The sequence below is a fragment of the Euprymna scolopes genome, chromosome 21, assembly GCF_053919585.1.
Source record: "Euprymna scolopes isolate OS-2025 chromosome 21, ASM5391958v1, whole genome shotgun sequence".
Classification (NCBI taxonomy): domain Eukaryota; kingdom Metazoa; phylum Mollusca; class Cephalopoda; order Sepiida; family Sepiolidae; genus Euprymna; species Euprymna scolopes.
This window is the reverse complement of record NC_136502.1, coordinates 39,006,359-39,033,745: the sequence shown is the minus strand read 5'-3', so window position 1 is coordinate 39,033,745 and position 27,387 is coordinate 39,006,359. Positions and strand designations below refer to the sequence as shown.

Here is a 27,387-nt window from a genome sequence, read left to right as displayed (position 1 = left end):
TTAAATCATTTATAATTTCCTATCGTCGCCTTTCCTCTACTTTACAGACTACTGTTTACAAAAATTAACCATAACACTTAGCTTAAACTTACACAAACAAAATAGCCGTAGCTTTTGCATAAACACGTTAGAGCAGCTAGCTCAGGTGATGTTTACATCTACTACACATACCGTGGCGCCGTAAATTATGCACATTCGCATTATTTGGATTAACACTATTTACTTATTGTTACCCTAAAAAAATATGTCGCAGCTTTCTTTTTATCATGTCCGGTTTCGGCCCCCTAAATTATACAATGCTGAAATGAACTGATCACTTAGTAAACGATTAGAAACCATTCTCTGTAAGCGAATATTAACAGAAAAACAACGATTTTTTTTTATAACATTACATGTTATGGTAACGTTTCTAAATTATTTGTCGTCTACATTAAAAAATAAAACAAAAAAATCGTCTCTGACTCCACAAGGAAGGAACAAACCAAACGGCTAACGTTAACCGTGAGAATTTCAGTTGAAATTTAAACATTTATTATTAAACATCCGTCTACAGTAATCTAATGATTATAACAATATATATATATATATATATATATATATATATATATATATATATATATATATATATATATATATATATATATATTAAATAACTACACCTAGGTTGAAAATAGCTCAGCTTACTTAGATATGTACTCTTCCCATGAAAGGCACACACAAAGGAAAGGGGTGAACCTAAGGTCAACTGTACCTTTGTCCTGAAAGTGCCCGCCCATTGGCTGATTAGGATGAGCACGGTGGAATATATATATATATATATATATATATATATATATATATATATATATATATGTATATATATATATATATATAGCAAGTTATAAATTATATATGGCGAAGCTTTACCTACGTATTGAGCACTTTTGAAGTGACCTAAAGTTTACGCATAAATTTATACTTTCGTATATTCATTTTATGCAAATTAAATAGTTATATATATATATATATATATATATATATATATATATATATATATATATATATATATATATATATGTTGTTTTGAAAAAAGAAAAACCTAATAAATTTATAAAATGGTGATCAACGTTTCGTCCCTATTGCAGGGGATATCCTCAGGATATTAAAAGGAAAAATGCAGAAGAAGAAAACGATCATAGACCATACGTAAGTGAAAAGGAAACAGTATTAAAATCCTACCAATAACGGGAAGGAAACTATAAATATATGTGTATGGGAAAGTTGGGTTATTCAATGTCTATATATATATACATATACATTTTTTAAAATACGTTATTTAAATACCTATGTACACTTTTTTTTCCTAATCTTATTCATTTTGTTTAAATTATTTAACGAAAAACGTAAAGAAAAAAAGCTACGAAAATACACTATAATATAAATAAACAGAAAAATAAAATCAATACCTCCCTACTAAACAGAGATCTTTTCATTCCCACCCACACTAAAAATACAAAAATCTACAACACTCTTAATAGACTTGATTTTCATTTGATACAAACAATAAAACAGATATTAAAAACTACCAAGCATTCTCCCAAAACCCTCACATCCAATGCCGGTATATATTCCATTCCATGTAACGATTGTCGACAAGCATACATAGCCGATACACAACGTAAATTGAAACTAAGACTTTACGAACATAGAAGAGATATAAGGAATGGTAACGCCCTAAATGCCTCTTTTGCCATTGTATGGAACACAATCATTCATTTAACTTAGATCATGCGAAAATTATAAAATTTGTGATAGAGCCAAAAGAAGACTTTTAGAGTCAGCACTGATATTAAACACTAATACTTTTACACAAAGAAAGGGCTTCTACCATTTAGCCCCTAGTATAGGGAAAATAATAATCAAAGAACAAAATATAAAGACAGATTCTGGTTAATTCATACTATTGTCCCAAACCGTTTTTCCTTTCATAATTTAAAAAAAATGAATAAAATTAGGGGGGGGGGGGAGCTTGTACGTAGGTATTTAAATAACGTATTTTTAAAAGTGTATATATATATATATATATAGACATTGAATAACCCAACTTTCCCATACACATATTTATAGTATCCTTCCTGTTATGGGTAGGATTTGAACACTGTTTCCTTTTCACTTACGTATGGTCTGTGATTCTTTTCCTCTTCTGTATTTTCCTTTTAATATCCTGAGGATGTACCCTGCAATAGGGACGAAACGTTGATCACCAGTTTATAAATTTATTAGGTTTTTCTTTTTTCCAAACAACATAACGTCAACCATCGCTGGTATTTTTTATGTTTATTCATAATTTACCCATTGGATTGGAAATTTCAAATTCTACCGTTTTGGATTTTACCATTCTTGGATTTTTTACCCTTCACCGGACTATCCATTCATGTGAAATCTTTTTATCATTTTTCTTTTACCTTCTATTCTCCTTACCTCACCTTTTTTTTAACCAAGTAAGATCTGTGACTTACTTGTAGTTTCATTAAATACTTTTATATGCAAAATCCGATCCCGCATTTTGCTAATTCCCGCCCTCTGATGAGAAGGAGAGTATTTCTTCGAAACTCCGCGGATTAAGGACTATCCACTTATCTTGTGCTTCCTTTTTTAAAATTAAATGTTTTTAACTCTTTTTCAAGGTGTCTTTTAACATGTTTCATTAATCATTTGTTCATATATATATATATATATATATATATATATATATATATATATATATATATATATATATATATATATATATATTTATTATGATATATATAATATATTGAACTAAAAAAAGTTTTTCAAAAGTATGTAGAGCTATTATAATTAAAATCATATAAACATCGGAAAACCCCGTTTCAACCGCATTGTCTCCTCAGGGGTTTTAGACTCACTACTTCAATTGTTGTGCATATCTACTTGACTCTGTTCAATAAACATGTTTTCTTGACAAAGTTTCATAAATAGAATAAAATATCGAAATTCCTTTTTAGACTTACACGTTCTGTTATATATTTATCCTCTAAACATACATTTCATATATAAAGCGGTAGTTCCTGACTATTTTTGTTGATTTGTTAACTAATTCTTTCTAGGGTTTCGGAGATAAACCACCAATAACCGTAAACAACGCGTTTGTAATTGGCGATTACATAATAATTAATTCTATTGTTTTTTTTTTTTTTTCAATTTTATTCCAGGCTCAGTATTCGACGTTGAATCTGAAAAAATTCATACCGCGTTCCGCTTTGCAGTGGATAGCTTTAACAAAGTCGAGAGTTCCGCCCAACTGAGATTGAACTCCCTCCGCGAGGAAATCGATGACACAGATAGTTTCTCTCTTGGCAATGCACGTAAGTTTCTAACATTGTTTCATTTGATCTAATTTGACCTATAAATAGCATTTGTGCCCTCTCGACGTACATACTCCCGACAAACTCGACAATCAAAAAAAAATCCCACCCCTTCACTGTTGAGGTCCCTAGATGCAGGAAAACCTCCCACTAATAGTTTCTTCCCTCGGTCTGCTAGATTTTGGAATTTCCTCCTTGTTTTCTGCTTCCCTGACTGTATGAAACTGCAGAAGTTTAAATGTAATGTGAACAGACATCTCGCTGCTGAACGCCTCGCATTCCCCTGTTGTACACGCTCCCAAATAGTAGCCCTTGACGTTCCAAGTGACAATATGCTTTCTTTGGGGTGAAAAGAATATAAAAAAAAAATGATAAACGTATTAAACAATATCTGTATGAATATTTTTCACAGAATTTAATAAAACGTATTAATCAAAAGTCAGTAAATTGATTGAAATAATCAGTAGTATAACCGTTGCAGTGATTTCCCTTTGAATTATTTCCAAATTATTTCTCTGTGATTATACTGGCCAACGAAAAGAATGCACTCTTCTGTTCCGAAAATTAAAAAAAAAAAAACTCTTTTCACCTATGTTTAAAACTAATTAACCTTCAAAAGAATAAGAAGACAAATTTCAAATTGAAGCTTTCTGTTTGCCCACTTCTTTCTCTCTTTCTACCTCTCTATTTTTTTTCTGCCTTTTCCTTGCTCTTTCATACTCTTTGTCTCTGCCTTTTTGTCTATCTCTCTTTCATTTTCTAGCTCTTTTTTTTAGCTCAGGGTTAAATATCAATATAATGTAGTAATATAACGTCTCAATATAATGTAATATAATATATATCTATAAAAGGAAAAAGAGGCACGCGCGTTTCTTTATGTCCAGCAAAGGCTTTTTTTCACGGTGTTCTCGGGAAGGTGTTACTATGTTTTAGAACTTTTTATTTACTCTCTAGATTATAATATCTGCAATTTGCGAAGGGATGTCGTCTCTAGATTTATTTTGATCGAATTTTATAAATTCACGCTATTCTATCTTCTCATGTTTTGTTTGTGTTTTTCGTATAAAAACGAAATTAATCGAAAGCGAAAGCAAGCTTCCCTGCTTTTCTGCCAAGGACGTCCAGAAAGAAATTAGCTTTGATCAATGTGGGGGAAATTCCTCATATCAGACAATTGCTATTCATTTGGACACTCCCTTTTTGGGGGGAGCTGGTTTTCCCCAACATCGTGGGGAAACAAATAAATGAAACGGCGAAAGCTGAACTGGCCTTCAGCCAACCTTCATTTCTGCACCTGTATGAACTCCTTCACTTAGCAACTTTTTGATTGACATCGCTAAATTTGAACGCTTTTCACTTGCTATGGCCTCGTAGCGTAGCGGTAAAATTTCACGTTTTCTTTCACTTTCTTTTCCGCCTTCGCATCACCGCATTATGAGTTCGAGCCTGCCTGACTGCTAACGCATTTTTCTTTTACATCTCCAAACAGCCGGCGGGGGGGGGGGAGTATATTATACATATGTACATGTGTATATACAGTATGTACTAATAAATAAATAAATAAATAAACCAGTGTCTAAATTATTTTCATGGATAATTATTTTATATAAGTGCGAAGAAATATGAAAAAATCCCTTCCTTTGATTACATTGGGGTAGTAGGAGATAGAGGCAGATTCCATCAAACGAGGTGTAGATTGATTGTGTATTGGTTTTAGAATTGTTGCATTTTCGAAATCAAAATGGTGGTCATGCTCCGTAATGTGGAAAAAAATGGCGTTAAGGATGTTGTTTGTTTTTATATCCCTTTTATGCGCGTAGATTCTCTTGTTGAGACTACGTTGTGTTTCGCCAGAGCATTTTACAGTTTTACTCTTGAAAAAAAAAAAAAAAATAACCTGCCCTAAACGGGCGAAACGACGTCGAGTTTTTAGGTCTTTCCACTTCTGGTTTTATCATATCGTTGGATTTTTTTGTTATCCTATTTTAATCATATAGTAATATATAGTAATAATAGTTACTAATGAAATAGTGGTATTTACAACTAGAAATAAAAATAAGTTTAAGGCTCCCAAAATTCGTACTAGAACTGTCCATAAAGACCCGTGGCACAGTGGGTAGAATAGTTGGAAAAATCAGTTTGAAGTGAAAATGACACTCAAGATGAGAACAGTAGATGAATCCAAATAATACGAATAAGAATAGTAGCCCAAATAATATTAAATTACAATAGAAAAATGCGAGCATGAAAAGTAATATGGTTAAGCTTAAACATGGACAAGTAAAAGACTAGTTGTTAAAACTGGAAAAGAAAAGGACATGATATTCTAGTAAAAAATATAATAAATTTATAACTTAAAATATTGCAGCATTAAGAATTGATTATATAATGTTAGAAATTGAATTAAAAAATTCTTAATGCTGTAATATTTTAAGTTATAAATTTATTATATTTCTTACTAGAATATCTTGTCCTTTACTTTTCCAGTTTTAACAACTAGTCATTTACTTTTCCATGTTTAAGCTTAACCATATTACTTTTCATGCTCGCATTTTTCTATTGTAATCCATGATTTTTCCAGGCTACCAGTAAATTCATTTGTTCTTTGTTTAATTTCAGTCGTGTTTTTTGCCCCCATAAACATAACATGCACATATGTAATAACAATGTACGGCACTCGTCTGCTTTCAATAAAATCCCCTCAATTATCTCCCTTTCATTCTTTCATTCTCTCTGTTTCTCTTGTTACTTCTTTTTTTTTCGCAAGAGCGGTGAATTGGTAGCAACAGTAGTCGCCGAAGCGATGTGGTTGCTATGGAAACCAGTCATAAAAAACGTCTCTCACCTCCTCATGTTTCTTTTGACGTAAATTCATCATACCTTTTGTTTTACTGAACGAAAATTGAAAAAAAAAATGTTTCACAATATAGCCGAGAAGGTGATCTATAAACTATAATAATTGTTTGAAATTCGGTCGAAAAATGAGTGAGAGGTGAAGCTTTAAAGCAGTTCTAAATGACTAAAATTGCCACTAAACCATATATTCAAACACGGTAGTTTTTGAATGATAATACTTTGGAATATTTATGCTGGGCATGCAAACCTATAAGGAATTTCTAACGGAACCCTGTATTTAATCCACTGGGGTAGATTGTTTTCGTTACGTCAACCATGACCAGATAGAAGTTGTTATTATTATGGCATTCTTAGTTATTATCAGTTATAGTAAGAATTTAACATTAAACCAAGACTGTCACGTAGAACTGATTGTTAATCAATAGTGATAAATAAAGGTTGAAGGTTCAATCTTTACTACAGGTGATAATAACTAAGAATGGCATAATAATTAATAAACACTTCTGCATGGCCATGATTTGTAATATGATGGAACATAACACAAGCACATAAGCAGACTGACAGTTTTAGCTTGTACATTAAAGATAGATTTGAATAACGGGTTCCACTGATTTAGTTTGAGATTTATTTGAGCTAAAAAATCTGTCACAAACACAGCTGAAAATTGCTTTGAAAAGAGATCATAGGCTCACACTAGGCTTGGGTCGAACGAGTGCAAAGCACTTGATTGACAACGTGATTGTCATCGGATTGTGACATCACAGGACCAGTTGCGTGAGAGTGAGAGTTTGACGAGATTCACGTTTGGGGGAATGAGATTTGAAAGAGAAGAGTCTGTCTCAGGAAATCAATGAAGACACATGTAAGTCGGTTCCTGAAAGCAAGGAACGTTAAAATGTAGCAGGAACTAAAGAACACCATACCCCCCCCCCTATAAGTAATTAGCTAGAAATCGGGGATACATGTCCGACCTGGTAGAACAGCGGAAATAAACTCAACTATTCCTTCTGTCCATTCATTACTGTGTTCCGAAAGGGTTCCATTTGGGCAGACGCAATTTAATACGAGAACATCACAGTTAAAAAAGAAAAAAGAAGAAACACAAAGGTACGTTGCACGATATTTTATTGTTAGTGATGTGTGGGACGATTCCAATATTTTTCTTGATTCCAATACAATTACTGATTCCGTGCTAAATTATCGGTTCCGATACAATTACCGATTCCGATTCTTTATAAATCTTTAATTATTTAACTATAAGCTTGTTATTTTCCCCCATCTTCGTGAAAAAAACAAAAACAAAAAAAAACACACACATGTTAAATATGCAGATATTTTCCTAAACGTGAAAATATGTAGAGTTATGTATCGATTTTAGCTTTACTGATATTATAAAATCAATAAATGTTTATTATTTTATGATTATTACCAGCATTGTAAGATTTTACTTTAAACAAAATTAAATAAAAAAGACAATTAAAAGAATCGTTTTGGAATTGGAAAATATATATCAATTTTTCCAATTCCAATACCGATTCCGATACCCTAAAATCTTCCGATTCTAATCAATCGTCCCAACACTACTTATTGTAATGGACACATTTTGGTATGAGCGTGTAAACGTTGCGTGGGCGGCTGGAACTGCACCAGTCCACATACTGTAGAACCTCATTTTTGTGTAAGAAAATTGGTTGTAAAATCCAAAAGGGTTGATGTGCCGTAACTTGAATTGAAGTAAACAAGTAACAAGTTATAACGTTATTAACAGAAAGTTATAAACATTTACGAGAATAATAACAAATTGATGGAGCGAGGACAATTTATTCCTAGCTATAAATAAATAGATTCAGTCTGAAATGTTGTATAGATTTTTGAATTCAACTAGGTTACCAAGTTCAACAAGATGCATCTTTCTTTAACAATTACAAAAAAACTCTTCCCAACCACCGATTGCCATGACAAATTACATCCTACCTGAGAGCTCATTCTTCAAACTCGTCAATTTAACATTCACAGGAAACATGAATTGAACCAAATACATTGAGGACATTGCCAAGGTTGCTGCAAAGAAAACAAGCTCTCTCTACCCTGCTAGAAAATTACTTATACTGGAGAGTACCGTATATCTTAACAAAGCTATAATTTGCCCATGCACGGAGTATTGTTACCACATCTGGGCTCGAGCATCCGCCACTAGTCTCTCCCGCTTGGATAGAGCCCAGAAAAGAGTCTCAAATCTAATAATTCCAACCGTTGTCCTATTCTCACAATGTTGGATGTTTTACAAGTACTTAAATGCAATACGCTCTGATGAACTCTTAGCACTTGTGACCCCCTCAATGTACGTACTCCTGACTAACCTGACAAGAAAACAAATCCAAATCTTTCACTGTTGAAGATTCTAGATGTAGAAACTTGGATATAAGTGGCTACTATTAGGGATCATGTCTAATAAAGAACTGTAGGGAATTGAGCCACGCCAGAAAACCTACTCTAATAGTTTCTTCCCCTCGGACTGCTAGACTTTGGAATTGCCTCCCTGATTCCTGCTTCCATGACCGTACTAACCATGCAGAAGTTTAATTGTACTGTCAACAGACATCTCGTCGCACAACTCCCTATTAGAAATGATCCCTTATGTCCAAGTTTGGTGTGAAAGAGAGTAAAAAGAAAGAAAATAAATAGGTTGGAGGTTACATCGACCGAAACGTTGTGAAAATAACCATTAAACACTAGTCTGCATAATCACGATAATCTATGCTCATCTCGAAAATTCTGATACCTTATCATACCTTATGATAGAAACAAAAAACTTTTTTTTTCTGTTCGATTTCAAGCAAACAGTTCCCTCGGGAGGTGGGGTTATGACGTATCAAATTATCAGTGTCCCCTTCTTCCGGTGCAATTAAGCGTGTCTCCCTCTCCATTTTCCACTGTTCTATCGCGCATCAGTTCCATATCTCGCTACGGACGAGTGGTTGAGGCGAGAAATTACTTCCGTGGGAAATGACAGTTGGAGAGTGGATGAGAATTTAAGCAGGTTGCATCTTGTTGCGTCGCATTGTTTTCCGATGCTTTGAAATGCATTCGAGTTGAGATTTTGAGGCAGATTGTGGCAATGGATAAATAAGGCGATTAAAAATATTAATTTTTTTATGTTTTACTAGTGGTTGCCGGATTCTTGCGTTACCCAATAAAAATTGAGTAACCCAAAAAATATACAAAAAAAAGTGCCTAAATAATACTCTTCCTTACTTTAAACGTTATCACCCAAAATCAACTGAAAGACCGAACTCGCCTTAGTTTTTAAATAATAATAATAATAATCGAAAACAATAGAAGATGAAAGCAAAATTACAACAACAACAACAACAACAACAACAACAACTCTACTACCACCACCACCACCACCACCACCATCAAAGCAACATAAATGAAAGAGAGAATTGAAAAGGAATACCTCAGGAGAACAAGAAAACTCCTAGAAACGAAATTATATAGCAGAAACCTAATAAAAGGTATAAATACATGGGCAGTATCACTACTAAGATACTCTGGACCGTTTTATAGGGTGGACAAAAGAAGAACTGAGATAGCTTGACCAGAAGACCAGGAAACTCATGACCATGCACAAGGCATTACATCCAAAGGATGATATTGACAGACTCTACGTGAAAAGGAAAGACGGCGGGAGAGGACTGGTCTGCATAGAAGACTGTGAATGCCACAAAAAAAGAATTAAAAAAATACATAATACAAAATACTGAAAGGATAATTATGGCAGCGAGAGACACTGAAAAAATTTAAAATAAACGGAGAACAGAGAGACAAATGACAAAAAAAGAAAAGAAAAATGGGAAGAGAAACAACTACATGGAAGATTCATAAGAATGACAAAAGATGAGAATAACGAAAACACTCGGACATGGATGCGAAAAGGACATGTAAACCAAGGGAACTGAATCCTTAATAACTATGGCACAAGATAACTCGATAAGAACCAACCATATCAAAGCAAAGATCGATAAAACACAAGAAAACAGCAAATACAGACTCTGTGGACAAAGAGACGAAATGATAAACCATATAGTAAGTGAATGCAGCAAACTGGCCCAAAAGGAATACAAAAACAGGCACGACCAAGTGGGGAGAGCAGTACACTGGGAATTATGAAAACAATTGCATTTTGAACGTACAGACAAATGGTACAAGCATAAGCCCGCAACAGCACTCGAAAATGAGAACTACAAAATCCTATGGGACATGGACATACAGACGTAAACCCCATCTAAGCAGGTTGTTTTCAGGGAAAGATCTCTGAAGACCTGTGTGAAGGCTCCTTGTAAGCCAATAACAATGCCTCGATTATTAAAAAATGTGTTATAAAGAAAAATAAATAAATAAATGAATAAAAACTAGAATAGGTTTAAAGCTAAAAAAATTCATACTAGAATTGTCTCAAGTACCCGTGGCGTAACGGATAAAATACTTAGTAATTCAGTTGTAAATGACACTCTTCTAGAGATTGAAGAATCAATACTCAATGCTGACGATACTCAGAATAAAATTGCGTATTACTTAGGACATCTACTGGCTGATGGAACGAAAACGTGATACTCCTGTGGATTAAATAAAGAGTACTGTTGAAAATTCTGTGTGTATTCCCATATTTGAAAAGAAAAGTTGCTAAGTTCGATAAGACATGCCTGAAGAAGGTCGGAGGTTACATCGACCAAAAACGTTGTGAAAATAGCAATCCAAATAATACGACTCGTCTCCATCTAAAAAATTCAGAAACTATCAATAAACTAAAAACAGAAATAGTGAACATCTAAATCATCGAAAGGCTTGGCGGTAAAACTAAGAAAGACAAAACAAAAACTATTTTAGGATTTAAAGTGGGTGATCAATTCTGTATATATATTTAACGTAAAATGCCCCCCCCCCTGGTCATTCTAGCATTTTAGGGCAGTTAAAAATTTTTGAGTGACTGCTGTTTATGGTTCGATTAGGTTTAGATTTAGGTTTATGTAAGACGACCGTAATGAAATTTTTGGAAGATAATTTATTGGGACGTTTAAAAATAAGTCATTTATTGGGAAGAGAGAATGCTCTGAAAAAGAAATTGGAACTATAAATGTGAAATGCAGTTATATACCTGCAAATTTGTTCGTAACTTCTTGTCATTATGATTTTTCCGTCACAGAAAAAGTTAATATCGGAAACAACACTCACGTAACATGTTACGTAGTTGGTTCGGGCTGATCGATTATAATTATGATCGCTAGTGATAATTGTATGAATAGAAACAGAAAAAAAAATGGTATCAAGGCGAAAGGTATTTTTTAGGATAAAATTTTTTATGCTAAAAAAGTTTCCAAAAATGTTAACTTGGTGAAAAGAATGTTAACTAACATAAACAAAATACGCGAAAAGTGAATCATCCGATTTGTGTCCTTAGTCACGGGGAGTTAATGACGTAACGAGTTTGATAGACACGTAGAAATTAGTCAAAAGTTGGCAGCCAGAGAGGAAAGTCGACAATCGTTAGTTAGAGAGAATAAATACAAACCAGTTGACACACTTCTGCCGTCACCCGACCGACTCCCGCATATCGACCCAACTCTCTCTTTTCATAATTCACTGTAAAATAAATAAAACTTTGTTGATTTAACAAGTTGTTGGATTATAAAAACCACAGACGTCAGAGTGTATATATTCTATGGTACGCATTTTGTAAAAGTGCAAGTCATAAAATATATAGACGACAATATAACAAATATTGGTAAGAGGAGACCACACAAAATAGAAAATAAACGAAATTTAGCTATTCGTATTGTTGGGATTTTTCGGACTATTATTTTCATCTTAAGTCTTATTTTCACAATGTTTCAATCGATGTAACCTCCGACATTCTTCAAGTGTATCTTTCTGTCAAACTCGGGAATCTCCACGGAATTTTGAACGGAACTCTTTTATTTAATCCACGAGAATAAGCATGCTCTCGTTCTGTGAGCCATAACTGGATAGAAATTCTAAATAATTATCAATTGTATATTAAGTATTATCCACACCGAGGATTGAACCTGAAGAAGGTCGGAGGTTTCATGGACTGAAATATTGTGAAAATAACACTCAAGATGAGAACAGTAGTCCGAATAATCCAAATGGAACGAATAGATAAATCCTCAAAACTTCAGAAACGAAATTGAAATATTTATTTGCACAAATATTTCAATTTCGTTTCTGAAGTTCGGAGAAACGCAATCGATCTAGTCCATACAGTTCATTAACACCGCAATTTGTATGTAATCTCAAATTAAAACCGTTGTAGATTTTCGACTCAGATGGTTGGAGAATAATGGTCGACTATCAAATGATAAAAAAAAGCGATATCATGTTTCTGTTAAAAAAAGTCATTTACAAACATTGAACTCGGGACTTGCCATTTAGGGTTCTACGAGAGCCGTAACTGCAATGCTGTCAACAACGACCGTATCTCTTTGGTTAATATAATGTGCAACCGACTTTCCACACAACGCGTCGCTTATTTCCGTTCCCTGTTCCTATTTCACTCCTGCACCAGTCGCACACGTTCACTCCGACTAATATTATCGATTTTTCTCTTCTTCAACAGTCGACCACTCTTTCCCCCAAACCATGACCTTGTAGCATTTGTAGGAAGTCGTTGTATCGGGTGGAGAGTCGAGACATGGTCATAGTCGTTGTCGCGGCAAAACTATATAAAAAAACAAAAAACAAAAAAACAAAAAAAAAAAAACGTGGCCGGCGTTACAATACCATGACTATATACCCAGCGGAAGTGACGCGTTGACAATATAGTTACTGAAGAGGTAAACCCCCTCCCACACACACACACACACACGCACACGTGTGTATGTGTATATATGTGTGGTTATACCTATGCATATATGTGTGTACGCCTATATATATGTGCGCACGCGCGTGTGTGTATTTCTATATACGGCATAAGCACATTCACATACCGGTTCTCGCTAGATCATCGAAGTTAAGCAATATTCAACCTGGCTAGTACCAGATGGGTGGCCATTTGGGAATTCTAGGCGCTCTATGTCCTCTCCGCTTATCTCGGCATTGATTCCAGTCATTCTGAACCTCTACTTGCCACTGGTATTTCACAACATCGATTCAGGAGACATGTGGTTGGAAATTGCACAGCTCTTGCCACAAAAATTCACACAGTGGGTATTCATAGTCTGTCAAAACTGAAGGAAGCTAATATATATATATATATATATATATATATATATATATATATATATATATATATATATATATAAATAAAAATAAAAAAATAAAAATTACAATAAGTTTACCAAGGTAATCAAAATGGTAAACTTAAAATATATTATAAATATTAAAGAGTTAATATTTACAAGTAAAGTAATCTCAACCAGATGTAAAAGCTCAATGAAACCGAAAAGGAAATAGAGCTTATAATATGAACAAATGATTAATAAAACATGTTAAAAGACATCTTGAAAAAGAGTTAAAAACATATTTAATTTTAAAAAAGGAAGCACAAGATAAGTGGATAGTCCTTAATCCGCGGAGTTTCGAAGAAATACTCTCCTTCTCATCAGAGGGCAGGAATTAGCAAAATGCGGGATCGGACTTTGCATATAAAAGTATTTAATGAAACTACAAGTAAGTCACAGATCTTACTTGGTTAAAAAAAAGGGTGAGGTAAAGGGAATAGGAGGTAAAAGAAAAAAATGATAAAAAGATTTCACATGAATGGATAGTCCGGTGAAGGGTGAAAAATCCACTTATCTTGTGCTTTCTTTTTTAAAGTTAAATATGTTTTTAACTCTTTTTCATGATGTCTTTTAACATGTTTTATTAATCATTTGTTCATATATATATATATATATATATATATATATATATATATATATATATATATATATATTGCAAAGATAATTATTATGTTCAAATTGGAATCTGTCAAGATAATAAATAGCTCAATGTATTCGACAGAGCAATTAAAGAAATAAAAAAAAATTGAAGAAAAATAAAATTGAATAAATTACAAGATTTCTTCATTCATCAAAAATTCAAACAAGAAATCATAACAGTGAAAAATTCTTAACCCATGGATTTTCAAAGAGAAGCCCTTTTCATCAGAGAAAAAACATTAATAAAAAATTCATCACTAGTTAGCATAAATTTGAAAATATACGTGATTTTTTTTTTTTTCGAAAATGAAAGGTACTTTCAATAGAATAACAGATCGAAACAAACATCTATCAATCAACTGATGAGTCTGTCAATCAATGAAATAGCAATCCGTGAAGCCAAAGGGAGAACTTTGAATTCAAATGTGAATCATCCAAATAATGAATAAAGTTCAAAACTACCCACAATGAAAAGAATGCCAGCCCAGGTGCGAAGAAATTTTCTCGATTCCACATTTTTAGGATCCAAAGAAACAATGACAAAGTTTATCCATGCAAAAATTTTGTTGAAAATTTTAAGCAACAAAAAATAAAGAGTTAAAAAAAAAATTATTTAATTTTCACTCCAAACAAGGTACAGTGCCACTTTCAAGTAGGGGAGGGGGGCTACTATCAGGGGCATAAGTTTCAAGGATATTATGAAGGGAGATGAGCAGCAAGATGTCTGTTCCCATTACACTTTGGTCCTGGATATGACCTAAAACTATATCCGACGGCGAGGCCCCACCTTACTTAATTGCCATTGCTCCCAGGTCCACTCTGACCCGGAGTGATAGTACCTGTTAGGGTCCCAACTATGGGTTAAATAAAATCCGACTTAAAAAACAAATATACTCCATTAAAAATCGTTCCTCAAAATAACCCCCAATATTTCCTCCTGTATCAGAAAACACACCATGTGATATACAAATATCTGTACGTGATGTTGCCAAGCTAATCAAAAACCTTGATTCCAGTAAAGCAACCGGCCCTGACGGTATTCCAATTATAGTACTCAAAAAACTTCAATCAGAACTAGCACCTATACTTACAAAACTGTTTAAACGTTGTCTTAAGGAGAATTGCTTCCCATCACCCTGGAAAATCTCATCAGTATGCCCTGTATTTAAGAATTCAGGTGATCGTTCATCCCCCTCTCAGTACAGGCCAATAAGTGTCCTGTGCGTCATGAGTAAGTTGCTGGAATCTGTGTTAAATAGAGAAGTAATCAACCATCTCAGCAAAAATAACCTTCTTAGTGACACGCAATATGGTTTCCATTCTGCTAGATCTACAGCAGATGTGCTTACAGTTATATCTCATAGGATTAGCGAATCTCTCGACAGAGGCAACCTTTCTAGGGCAATTGCTCTTGACATACCAAAGGCCTTTGATAGGGTATGGCATAAAGGTTTACTTCACAAGATCTCCAGCTATGGTATAGCTGGAAATGTCTTCTCAATTATTAAATCATTTCTTTCTGATAGGTTCATAAGAGTAGTAGTTGATGGGCAAAAATCAGAAGCTCACAGTATTAATGCTGGAGTCCCTCAGGGGTCCATCCTGGGCCCAACTCTTTTCCTGATCTACATTAATGATCTTCCAAATCACATCCTTACATCATTCGTAGACATTTTTGCTGACGACACTACCATCTATGGTAGCACATCTAAGACAGTAAACGACCAAGTTCTCTCCGATTCTCTCTCCTCTGATCTTGATCACGTTGTACAATGGGGAAAGGAGTGGCTGGTTACTTTTAATGCATCTAAAACCAAGCTTCTATCTTTACATCATCAACGTTCTGATCCCCATCTGGCATCAATTAAAATGAATGGCTTTCGTCTTGGGGAGGCCTCAAGTTTTGACAGGCTTCTCGGCTTGACCTTTACTCGTGATCTTAAATGGAATACGTACATCAAATCTGTTGCCAAGGCCGCTGGAAAAATGGTCGGATCCTTCTATCGATCCAGTAGATATCTCACTGCTGATGCAATTCTCTATCTATATAAGAGCCAGATATGTCCAAGGATGGAATACTGTTGCCACATATGGGCAGGAGCTGCAAGAAAAGACTTGTCCTGCCTTGATAGGGTTCAAAATAGACTTCGTGGCCTGGTGGGAGATGTCCTTTTCTCTTTGCTGCAACCTCTATCTCACAGAAGAGATGTTGCGAGTTTGTCTCTGCTTTATCGTTATTTTCATGGAAAGTGTTTGACTGAGCTTCAATCTATGGTCCCCCCTCGTCAAACTTTCACAAGAAACACTAGACTAGCTGAAAACATTATCAATAATTTTCCCCACTCTTTATCTGTGCCTAAACCTAAACATAGATTCCATGATCAAAGCTTCTTTCTTAGAACTGCACGCCTGTGGAATTGTCTTCCGTTTTCCTGCTTTCCAGCTGTCTATAATATGGTTGTCTTCAAGTCCAACGTGAACAAGTTTCTGATGAGCCGTTCCACTTAAGTTAACAAATTTACCGAACTTCCATTACTATCGATTACTATATTGTCCTTTTGACTACTCTACACTCTTTAACCCTTATCCTTGAGTGGCCTATCGGCCTTGATAAGTGGTGACGCCTATGTAAAAAAACCAAAAAAACCCCTAGATTCGGCATTAAATAACCTGAAAAAGGTTGATATGCCGTAAAACAAAAACAACCACCCACATTACATTTGAACGTCTGCATGTCAGTAGAGTTGGGAAAGCAGAAGACCGGAAGGGAGTTCCAAAGTCTAGCAGTTCTGGAGAAGAAACTATTGGAGTAGAGGGCTTTCTTACACCTAGGGATCTCTTCTGTGTAATACCTAATAATTTTATAATAAGTTTATAATAAATAAGAGTTGAGATGAAAGAAGAGTTTTTTATGCGTAAAGAGAAATTGAGTAGCCATGTTTGTTTCGGCTGACACCATGAAAGTTTGCGAGCAACGGCGTGTATAAATAGGGTAAGTATTGTAGATATATATTTTGTTAGATAGAGTGTGTGTGTAGCAACTTATGTCTTTGTGAGTTTTATAAGTTGTTTGTATATGTTGTCGCTGTGTTTAGTAGTTCTTGTTACGTCCACCAAGGCATTCGATCTCAAGCTGTCTAGGCTGGATTGTGACATGTGTATGAAAAAAATAGGAAAGAAAAAATTTTAATATTACGTGCGAATATTCAGCAGCAGATATTCCCAAATATTTGTGATTGGTTGAAAGAAACTGCTAATTTGAGATGTTATTAAAATAGCATTTGTTGCCACTGTTGCTGTTTCCCACGTCATCGACTTATTGTCATGGTCAAAGGTTAATGAAAGAATAACACGGAGGCGGATATCGTTGAATTGAACACTCTCGTTAAAACGTTGTACGTGGGCAACCCCGAGGGGCGAGACTACTTTCTTTTGTGCTCACTCTGACTCACTCTGTCACTCACTGTGACCCTCTATTTATATTTCTCCCACTGCAAAAAGATGTGACGCAAGGTCCGAAGGTGGGATGACATCCTGATCCTGCAAAAATAAGTCTGAGTAGCATTTCCTAGTTCCACAGTAGTGGCATAGCAAAGGAGTGTGGGGGCGGGGAGAAGGGTGGGGCGGCCCATCTCGGGCGGCACATGCCAGAGAGCGGCGTTTTGAGGTGGTAAAAATAGAAAACAGAAAAAATTAAAATAATAGAAAGCTAACAAAAAAATCTGAAATTTTATACCAAAATGAGTTTAAAAGGTCGTAATATGTTTTCGTGTTTTATGTGTGTAATATTGTTTTTAAACGGATTTTAGATCCTTGATTGTAATTCCATGAAAATAAATATTTTGAGCACTTTCTAGAATTTTGAAAGTTAACGGATTATCAATGGCCAACAGGGGATGGGGGGCTCTTACGACCTCCCTGGGTTGCAAAAATAGTTGCTACACAACTATTCTTCGGTTAGAGCGCCTCAGGCAACGAGCAATAAACTTGCGTCTTCTGAAAGCCGAGGGTGGGGGAGGCAGGGTGGACTTCCTAAAAACATTTACCCCAGTCTGACAACTAAAAATATCGCTGAAATAGCCAAATTTTGTTGAACTGATTTTCGCGATCAAAACGTCAACTGGCGTACAACTCACTATAGCCCTCACCACTCGCTATAATAGTGAGTTAGTAGCCATATTTATTAAATGTGGACGAATTCACTCATCGCTAACACTTATTAATTGAACTAATTTTAACTTCTTTTGTTAAGGTCTCTAAAAATTGCCTTACTAACTTGTAGCAGGAAAGGCAATGTCAAAAGAAGAACGATAAAGTCGATCCATATAAAAATATTTAAATTTTATTGACAAGTTTAGAGAGTCTTAGAAGTTCCAGGTGAAGAAAAGTTGTTTTATCTGTCAGTATGTTGACATGTTTGCATGCATAAATGTGACTGTAAACATGTACAGTGTTGCATGTTTAGTGAGGTGCTTTGTTGCAATGCGTGCAGACAACAGGCTGCAATGGTAAAATATCTGACCCGAGATTTGAACACACAAAATTTGACTTTTCCACTTGCAAAAGTTATGGTCTCTTTAAACTGGGATTTATGCTGATTAAATAAAATAACTTGAAATCTTAGAAAAATTAATGTCCACTTCAGATACAAGATTCCCTGATCAATAAATTTTTATTTGCAGTGATAAAACATTTTCAAATAAGTTGGCTGTCTGGCCTACTCAAAATGATAATATATATATATATACGAGAGGTGTTCCAAAAGTAATGCCTCCTATTTTTAATTCCGCCCGAATGGATCAGACGGGATTGCAAATTGCGTTGTTACAATGACTGAACTTACGTATTCTATGACCTGAAAGTTTAATCTCTCTGTTATAAATGTTGACAAAAAAAAGCACCCCCAGTCATAGAGGTGAGTCAGAAGCAGACATGTGCCATTAGATTCCTGACTAAAGTGCCTTGATAATGGTGGTGTCTATGTAGAAAAATAAATTCCGGAACACAAAAGGTTGCTCGTTTTAATAGTACCATTTCTGTCTTTTTCTTTTTTTTTTTTTTTTTTTGTACATAATAGTCACCATTTATCAAGGCCCGGACGCCACTCGAGGATAAGTGTTATAGAGTTTACAGTAGTCAATGAGATAATATTGTAGTAATCGTTAGTAATGGAAATTTCGTAAATTGGATTACTTAAGGGGGCGGCTCATCAAGAATTTGTTTGTGTTGGACTTGAAGACAATCAAGTTGTAGTCAGCTGGGAAGCAAGCAAATAGAAAAGAGTTCCACAGGCGTGCACTTCTAAGAAAGATCTTTGTTTATGGAATTTACGTTTTGATTTAGGCACAGATAAAGAGTGGGGAAAATTATTGACAGTGGTTTTAACTAGACGAGTGTTTTTCGTGAAAGATTGGCGAGGAGTGATCAGCGATTGGAGCCAGACAAGCACTTGCCATGGAAATACAATAAAACAAAGACAGGATCGCAACGTCTCTTCTGTGGGAAAGAGGGTGCAGGGGAGAGAAAAGGCACCTCCCACTAAGCTACAAAGTCTATTTTGAACTCTCTCAAGGCTACAGATAGAGAATTGCATCAGCAGTGAGATATCTACTGGAGCAGTAAAGGATCCCACCATCTTTCCAGCGACTTTGGCAACAGATTTTATGTATGTGTTCCACTTCAGATCAGGAGTAATGGTCAAGCCCAGAAGCTTTTCAAAACTTGGAGCCTCCCCAAGACGAATGCCATCTATTTCAATTGATGTCAGATGGGGATCAGAGCGTTGATGATGTAAAGATAGAAGCATGGTTTTAGATGCATTAAAAGTGACCAGCCACCTCTTTCTTCATTGTACCACGCGCTCAAGATCAGAGGAGAGAGAATCTGAGAGAACTTGGTCATTTACGGCCTTTGATGTGTTGCCATAGATAGTCGTGCCATCAGCATAAATGTCAACGAATGATCTAAGTATGTGTTTTGGGAGATCATTGATGTAAATCAGGAAGAGAGTTGGGCCCAGGATGGGCCCCTGAGGGACTTCAGCATTAATATTGAGGGCCTCTGATTTCTTCCCATCAACCACTACTCTTATGAGCCTATCAGAGAGAAAAGATTTAATAATTGAGAAGACATTTCCAGCTATATCGTAGCTGCAAATCTTGTGATATAGGCCTTTATGCCATACCCTATCCAAGCCTGTGATATGTCAAGAGCAATTGCCCTAGAAAGGAAGCTTTTGTCGAGAGATTCACTAATCCTATGAGATATAACCATTAGCAGATCTGCTGTAGATCTAGCATAACGGAAACCATATTGCATGTCACTACGAAGGTTATTTCTGTTGAGGTAGTTGACTACTTCTTTATTTAATATGAATTTCAGCAACTTAATTGCTGATTCCAGAGTCGATGCTTTAAAACAATATTCGTTGGCTGCTGTCTAGAATTGTTTTTTGTTGGTTTAAAAGCGACTCTCAATGGAGGTAATCTTGCAGTGATAAGCAGCGTATTAATAAAAGATGAAATAAAACCTTGACCTACATTTTATATAAAAAAAAATAACCCTCAAATGTTGAATTGCCGTTAAATGTATTTTTTTTTTTTAAATCTGCCATGCCAAGAAAAGATGACAGGATGAATATTGAGAGAATGAAAAGAATTTGAAAAATAAATAAAGAAAAATAAAGAAAAAATAAAGAAAAAAAAAATAGAAAAAAAGTGAAGGGGGAAGCGAAAATACAAATTTAAAAGAAAATGGCGAAGGGGGAGAACTTTTGACAAGATTGAATGGAAAATATACGACATTAAAAAAATGGAGAAGATGAAAAACAAAAGAAAAACGCATAAATAAAAAAAGCAAAGAAATTATTACTTAAACGAAAAGAAAGAAAAAAAAAACGAAAAACCTTCAATCCATTTTTTTCTGTCAGAATTCAATGGAAAATTTATTGAAGAATCCATATTTTTTTTCCTTTTTCTTCTTTTAGGATTTAATATCTAAAGACGGATGTTTAAAGATGTCGCCATTCATTTAGTGATAGAAATTCTATTTAAAACTTAAGCGTTACAGACCTAAGAAATATCATTTCAAACGTAAGCATGACAAAACAAAAATGGTAAATGGCATATTAGCGCTAAAAATTATTTTATGTTTTTTTTTTAATAGAGGAATCAATCCGGGTTAAAATCAATTTAGTGCAGTGCATGTAATATGAAGAAAAACACGGTTGAAATGCGTAAACATGGTGGAAATAGTGAGACTTAAAAAAAAGACCTCTCACTAGAATCAGAAGTAGTTTATTACTGTTAATGGATCCATGATTTTTTGTTGCAGCGCTGAAAACGAAAAAGTACTATAATCGTCTTTTCCTCTATTAATGAAAAAAAAAAAAAAAAAAAAAAAAAAAAAAAATGAAACTGCGGCACTAATCCTAATGTGGGTTTAACCGGCTTCTCCTGAAGGTGGATTTTCATAGGAGTATGAAATTCACAAGCGGTCCTCAGTCGCATGTATATCCCCGTTAGGGAAAATGACGACGTTAGATTTTTACAACTCTTGTAGGAAGGTATCGCTGTCCCCCCCCTACATACAGCGCCTGGTATTCCTAAATTGGTTACCCATCTGATACTGACCCAAGCTCAACGTTGCTTAACTTTGATGATCTAACGAGAACCGATGTGTGAACGTGATTATACCGTACTCCGTTTCCCATATTACTTGATTTCGAACTTTAAAACGTTCATCATGTCATCATTTTCCCAAAAGTATATTATCGCTAGGTACCTCCAAAATGCACCACAGAATTAATCCCTAATCTATAATACGATGTAACTTTAATCTAATTTAATATTATCATCATAACATTTGTACGATTTAAAAGAGGAAAACTAAAATAATAATAAAAAAAATGACGCTTGTAAACATAGTCAATAGCTCGATTAAAAAAATTGTTGTTTTAGGCAAAAACAATATTATACACTTAATTGGTACGTCGAAAATAGTAATATATCAAAAATTACGAAAATTCATCGAGGAGAATAACTGCCATTGTGTTTTTAATAATAAAAAGTCTATCTCTATAAGGCTAAAATGTTGGTCGGCATTAAATTGTAATCTAAAATTTGCGTCCTGAGTTATGTCCCCTGCGTGTGAACTCTTCACCGTCTACTTTATAACATCTAAGAAAAAAATACAATTTTACCCAATTTTCCGTAAAAATTACTTTTAACTATAAATAACTCTCTACCTGATTAATTTTCATAATTTTTTTATATATTACTTTTTTATATATTACTTTTTATATATTAATTTATATATTAATATTTTTTATATATTACTTTTTTCGACATAATAAAGTATGTAATATTGTTTTTGCTTAACTTATTAAAAAAAATTCGATCAGTCGACTCTATCTTAACAAGCACTCCAAAAAACTTTTCAGCGTACGAAAATAATGCAAATGCGAGACTAAAATCGTGCTTACATTATCGACGCCTTTAAACAACATTCCTATGTAGTGTGAGGAAATTCCACACATAGATTTTGCCCTTGGCAGAATGAAAGAAACCAATAAGAAATTACAACAGCTCATCTTTTAAACTTCAACGTAAATTTTATTAAAGCAAAAAAGATCCAAATTGCAAAAGATGCGTCATCTTCAACTATCTGCCGTAATGGGCTGATAACACCCTCAAAGAGGTAATAGTTCATCTTCGAGAAAAGCTGGGTACAAAACTCCTCCGACGGAGAACACTGCACAGGTTGAAGAGTTGAGAAATATCTTCCAAGATGGTTACTGCAAGTCGGGTAACCTCGAGGAGTCCATTATAGGTAACTGTCTAAATGGCGGACAAATGACAGGTGAAACTGTAGACGGTCCTGGATATGACCTAAAACTATATCCGATGGTGAGGCCCCACCTTGCGGGCCTTAGGGAGTGTGGAGCCACCCTTTAATTGCTATTGCTCCCAGGTCCACTCTGACTCGGAGTGGTAGTACCTGTTAGGGTCCCAACTATGGGTTAAATAGAATCTGACTTAAAAAAAAATATATATATACTCCATTAAAAATCGTTCCTCAAAATAATTAAATTCGGCATTAAATAACCTGAAAAGGTTGATATGCCATAAAACAAAAACAACCAACCAAACTGTAGACCTTAATTTCGTCTATGGCAGACATTATATTGTGATGATGAAAGTCAATTGATTCACAGAGCACAACAGCGTGCAATAATATAATAATTCGCCCAACATAAGGACATAGTGTTTGCAAATGATAATGACATTTCGCCCCACATTATTGCATTAATATGGCTCAAGGAGACAAAGTAATTTTGAGGCTACAAGCCTCGAGTGAGAATTCATTACATCCTTTTCAACCCTTTTCAACCCGTGTCTTTGTCGAATCTGAAGATCTGAAAGGATTAAATTTGGCGCCAAGCACATCCTCGGCAATTAGTAAATAACAAGAAATCTGAATGGTTCAAACCAAATCGTGGGCAGACGAACCGACCAATAAGGAGCCTGCTTATTTCTGCAGAGTTTCTTACAGTAGTCGTCATTTTGAAGGTGGAGTAATACATGTGTTAAACAAATCTAGCAAAAATCAACTAACAGTCAAGTTTTCCTGAATGCTTACTCACTTTTGGATAAATTTATATCTGAAATGCAATTTTCGTAAAATAAATGGAGGGAAATATTTTTGTACGTGATCCTCCCCCATATTTCATTTTACAAAATCTGAACAAAATATATTAAAACTGATCGAAATTTCAACGTTTTTATAAAGCCGAAGATTTCTAAAACTAGAATAATATTTATTATTTGTCACTTGTGCACTAGTGCGAAGGTACAACTTTTCTTTTTGTGGTTTTTCAGTTTATACATTTGAAGAGTGCATACCAGAGGCAGATAAGCGTTTATCTGGGGCAGAAAACTCTATTTTGTGTTTCTAAGTTTTCTTATATTTATTTTAATTCACTAAATGTGTAACAAAAACTTAGTGCGCATTCGAAAATTATAGACTTTTGGCTTTGTTACAGAACTTTTTTAATCTCTAATTTGTGTTTAAAAACTGTACTTATTATTTATTATATTTAGTGTTATTATAATTTTCTTATATCTATTTAAAAAAAAAAAGCATTTATTGTGAGATTTCCAATTCAGTCCTGAAATTGCATTTGTCTGCCCTTACTATTCACTCTCCCCATGTCTCAACTGAAAACCAAAATATTGTACCTTCTCACTAGTGCACAAGTGCCTATAATTTTTATGTTTAATGGAGCTATTCTTTTGTCATTTATCTTGAATTCGTAAAAAAAAAAAAAATGGAAATAAATTGAATATTATTTTCTCATTAATATATTAATATATACAAGCGGGACCTGTGGAAATTCCACAGGGGACTCATTCACATGTAATATATTGATTTTGGCATTCTGTAGATGTTCAGTGTAAATGGAGACGCTTTTATATTATTGAAACTTTTTTGTTAAAACTGCAAAAGTATTTATCTAAGCTAGCACAGACACCTGAGAGTCGTAAATTACGCTTAAATATGATATTTTAATTCTTGCAGATTTCGTATATAATATTATAGAGTTAATGTTCTATCGATTTTTATATATTATAAAGTTGAGATTTCAAAAATGAAAGAAATATATCATTGGGTTCATCATCTTGACTCGAAACCGAATCCCAAACTTATATATATATATATATATATATATATATATATATATATATATATATATATATATATATATATATATAACTTTAGTTCCTTAAGCTAGAATCGAAACCAAAATTTATGAAGAATTCTTGACAAAATTATTTATAAAAGAAAAAATATATTACTAAGGTGCCATTAGCTAAAATCGAAACCGAAACCAAAACATATGAGGAATTCTTGGTAAAATTATTTATAAAAAAAAAAAAATAGATGACTCAAGTGCCATCAGCTATAATCAAAACCAAAACCAAAATTATGAAGAATTCTTAGTAAAATTATTTATAAAAAAGATTAAATGACTTGAGTGCCATCAGCTATAATCGAAACGGAAACGAAAACTTATGAAGAATTATTGATAAAATTATTTATTACAAGAAATGGAAGTACATCACAATTAAACGAGCCGGATGTAAGCGTGATACAGAAAATAATACATAATACGATGATGATATTTATTTTTTGTGACACTGGACGTACGAACAAGTAAATTAATACTTAGATAATATCAGTTGAAATACAAAGAAAAAGAATTCTTAAAAATATTTTTTTAAAGATTAAAATGATTTGAATTCTATCTTTCTGAAATGCTCAGTTATGCCCATTTTGAGAAACGGTTTCCTAATTAAAAGGGGTCCTGGATATGACCTTAAACTATATCCGATGGTGAGGCCCCAGCTTGCGGGCTTTGGGGAGTGTGGAGCTACCCCTTAATTGCCATTGCTCACAGGTCCATTCTGACATAGAGTAGTAGTATCTGTTAGTGTCCCAACTATGGGTTAAATAGAAACTGACTTGAAAAAAAAAAAAAAAAAAAAAAAAAAAAAAAAAATATATATATATATATATATATATTCTATTCAAAACTTTTTCTTCAAAATCACTGGATTCGGCATGATGAAAGGGATGATATGCCGTAAAACAACCAACCAATCAACCAACAACCTAATTAAAAAAAAAAGAATATTTTGATACAATATAAAAATGACAATTGCCACCTGTAAAATAGTGAAATGGGCATTATATAAAAAATATTTTATTGTAAAAATATGATTTATTTGTCACTAGTGCCTACGTGTCTTATCGGCTTTTTAACCCCCCCCCCAAAAAAAAATATGGAAACTCAAAACGGATAGCTTTTTAATGTTAGTCATAACGTATAACTTATTAACACGTTAGCCGCTTGTGTTTATTGTATAAGAAAAACATAAGCTTAAAACGGAAAATAAATGCATAAACATTTTAAAGTAATAAATTTATATATATATTTTTTGTGTGTGTAAATATTAAAATCTAACAATACAAGATAATAACAAAAAGATGTTGCTTGTATTATTCATATTTAGCTCTTTTGACCACTTGTCGATATGTGTACATAAAATGATGACGTCACCGATTTTACGCAGAGAATTGGAGGTGCTTAATTATCGCGTATACGCTATTTTTATTTTATTTTTTGAAGAAACTGTTCAGGAATAGCTCCCAACTTTACCACAAAATTCAACAATATTTATTTATTTCCAACTTACCGCTCCAAGAGGTTTCTACCAGTATAAGAGCCAAAAACGTTCTAAATTGGAGTACTGTTGCCACATCTGGGGAGGAACTGCTGGGAGCATCCTATCCTTCTTTGACAGAGTTCAAAACCCTAACTCGAAACCTTACAGGTGATGCCCTTTTCTTCTGTTTGCAACCTCTTTCCCATTGAAAAGAAGATGCTAGCCTGTCTCTGTTCTATCATTATTTTCTTAGCAAATACTCGTCTGAGCTTCAATCTATGATACTCCCTCTGCCTGCCAAACTTCACAGAAAGAACTCATATAGCTACATCCACTATCAACAATTCTCCCCAACTTCTATATGTGTCTAAATCTAAACGCAAATTCCATGAACAAAGCATTTTTCCTAGAACTGTCCGCCTGTGGAATTCTGTACCATGAATCTGCTTTTCAGCTAACTATAACATGGTCGTCTGCAAGTCCAATTTAAACAAGTTCTTGTTGAGCCACCCCTTTAAATATTCACATTCTACTTAATTTCCACCATTAACGATCCTTACGCTGTTGTCTCAGTGATCATCTTACGCTGATTAACCATTATCCTCGAGTGGCCTTCAGGCCTTGATAAGTGGTGATTCCCCTGACAAAAAAAGGACAGATTGACGAAATTCTACTTCAATGTATTTAGTACATCTTCATGTGAAAACTTTCTTGTTTTATGGAATGGGGAGGAAAGCAAATTCCAATGCAGCTTAGAAAGAAAGAAGGTAGCAATTAAAGTCATTAGAGTTTTAGTGTTCGTGGGAATTACTTCTGATGAAATCACAACACTATTATTTCAAACTGAAGCATGACTGACAAGCCGACACACTAACCAGTAAGCAAATCCCCTCAGAGACATGTTAGAATACATTTAAAATATCAATCTAGAATTATTTTAATTTCTTTTTGGAAAAAAATAGTGTAATAATTAAATTCAATTGAATAAAAAAAAAAATG

General features: G+C 34.1%; 1 protein-coding gene across 1 annotated transcript in view; it reads left to right on the top strand.

The window, feature by feature from the left end:
• Positions 1-27,387, top strand: part of LOC145242128 (glutamate receptor-like) — a 229,511-nt gene that overhangs the window by 60,079 nt on the left and 142,045 nt on the right. Inside the window, exon 2 of the mRNA XM_080105052.1 lies at positions 3,213-3,365. Within this exon, the coding sequence (XP_079961178.1) occupies positions 3,213-3,365 (153 nt within the window). The remainder of the gene's footprint in view (positions 1-3,212; positions 3,366-27,387) is intronic.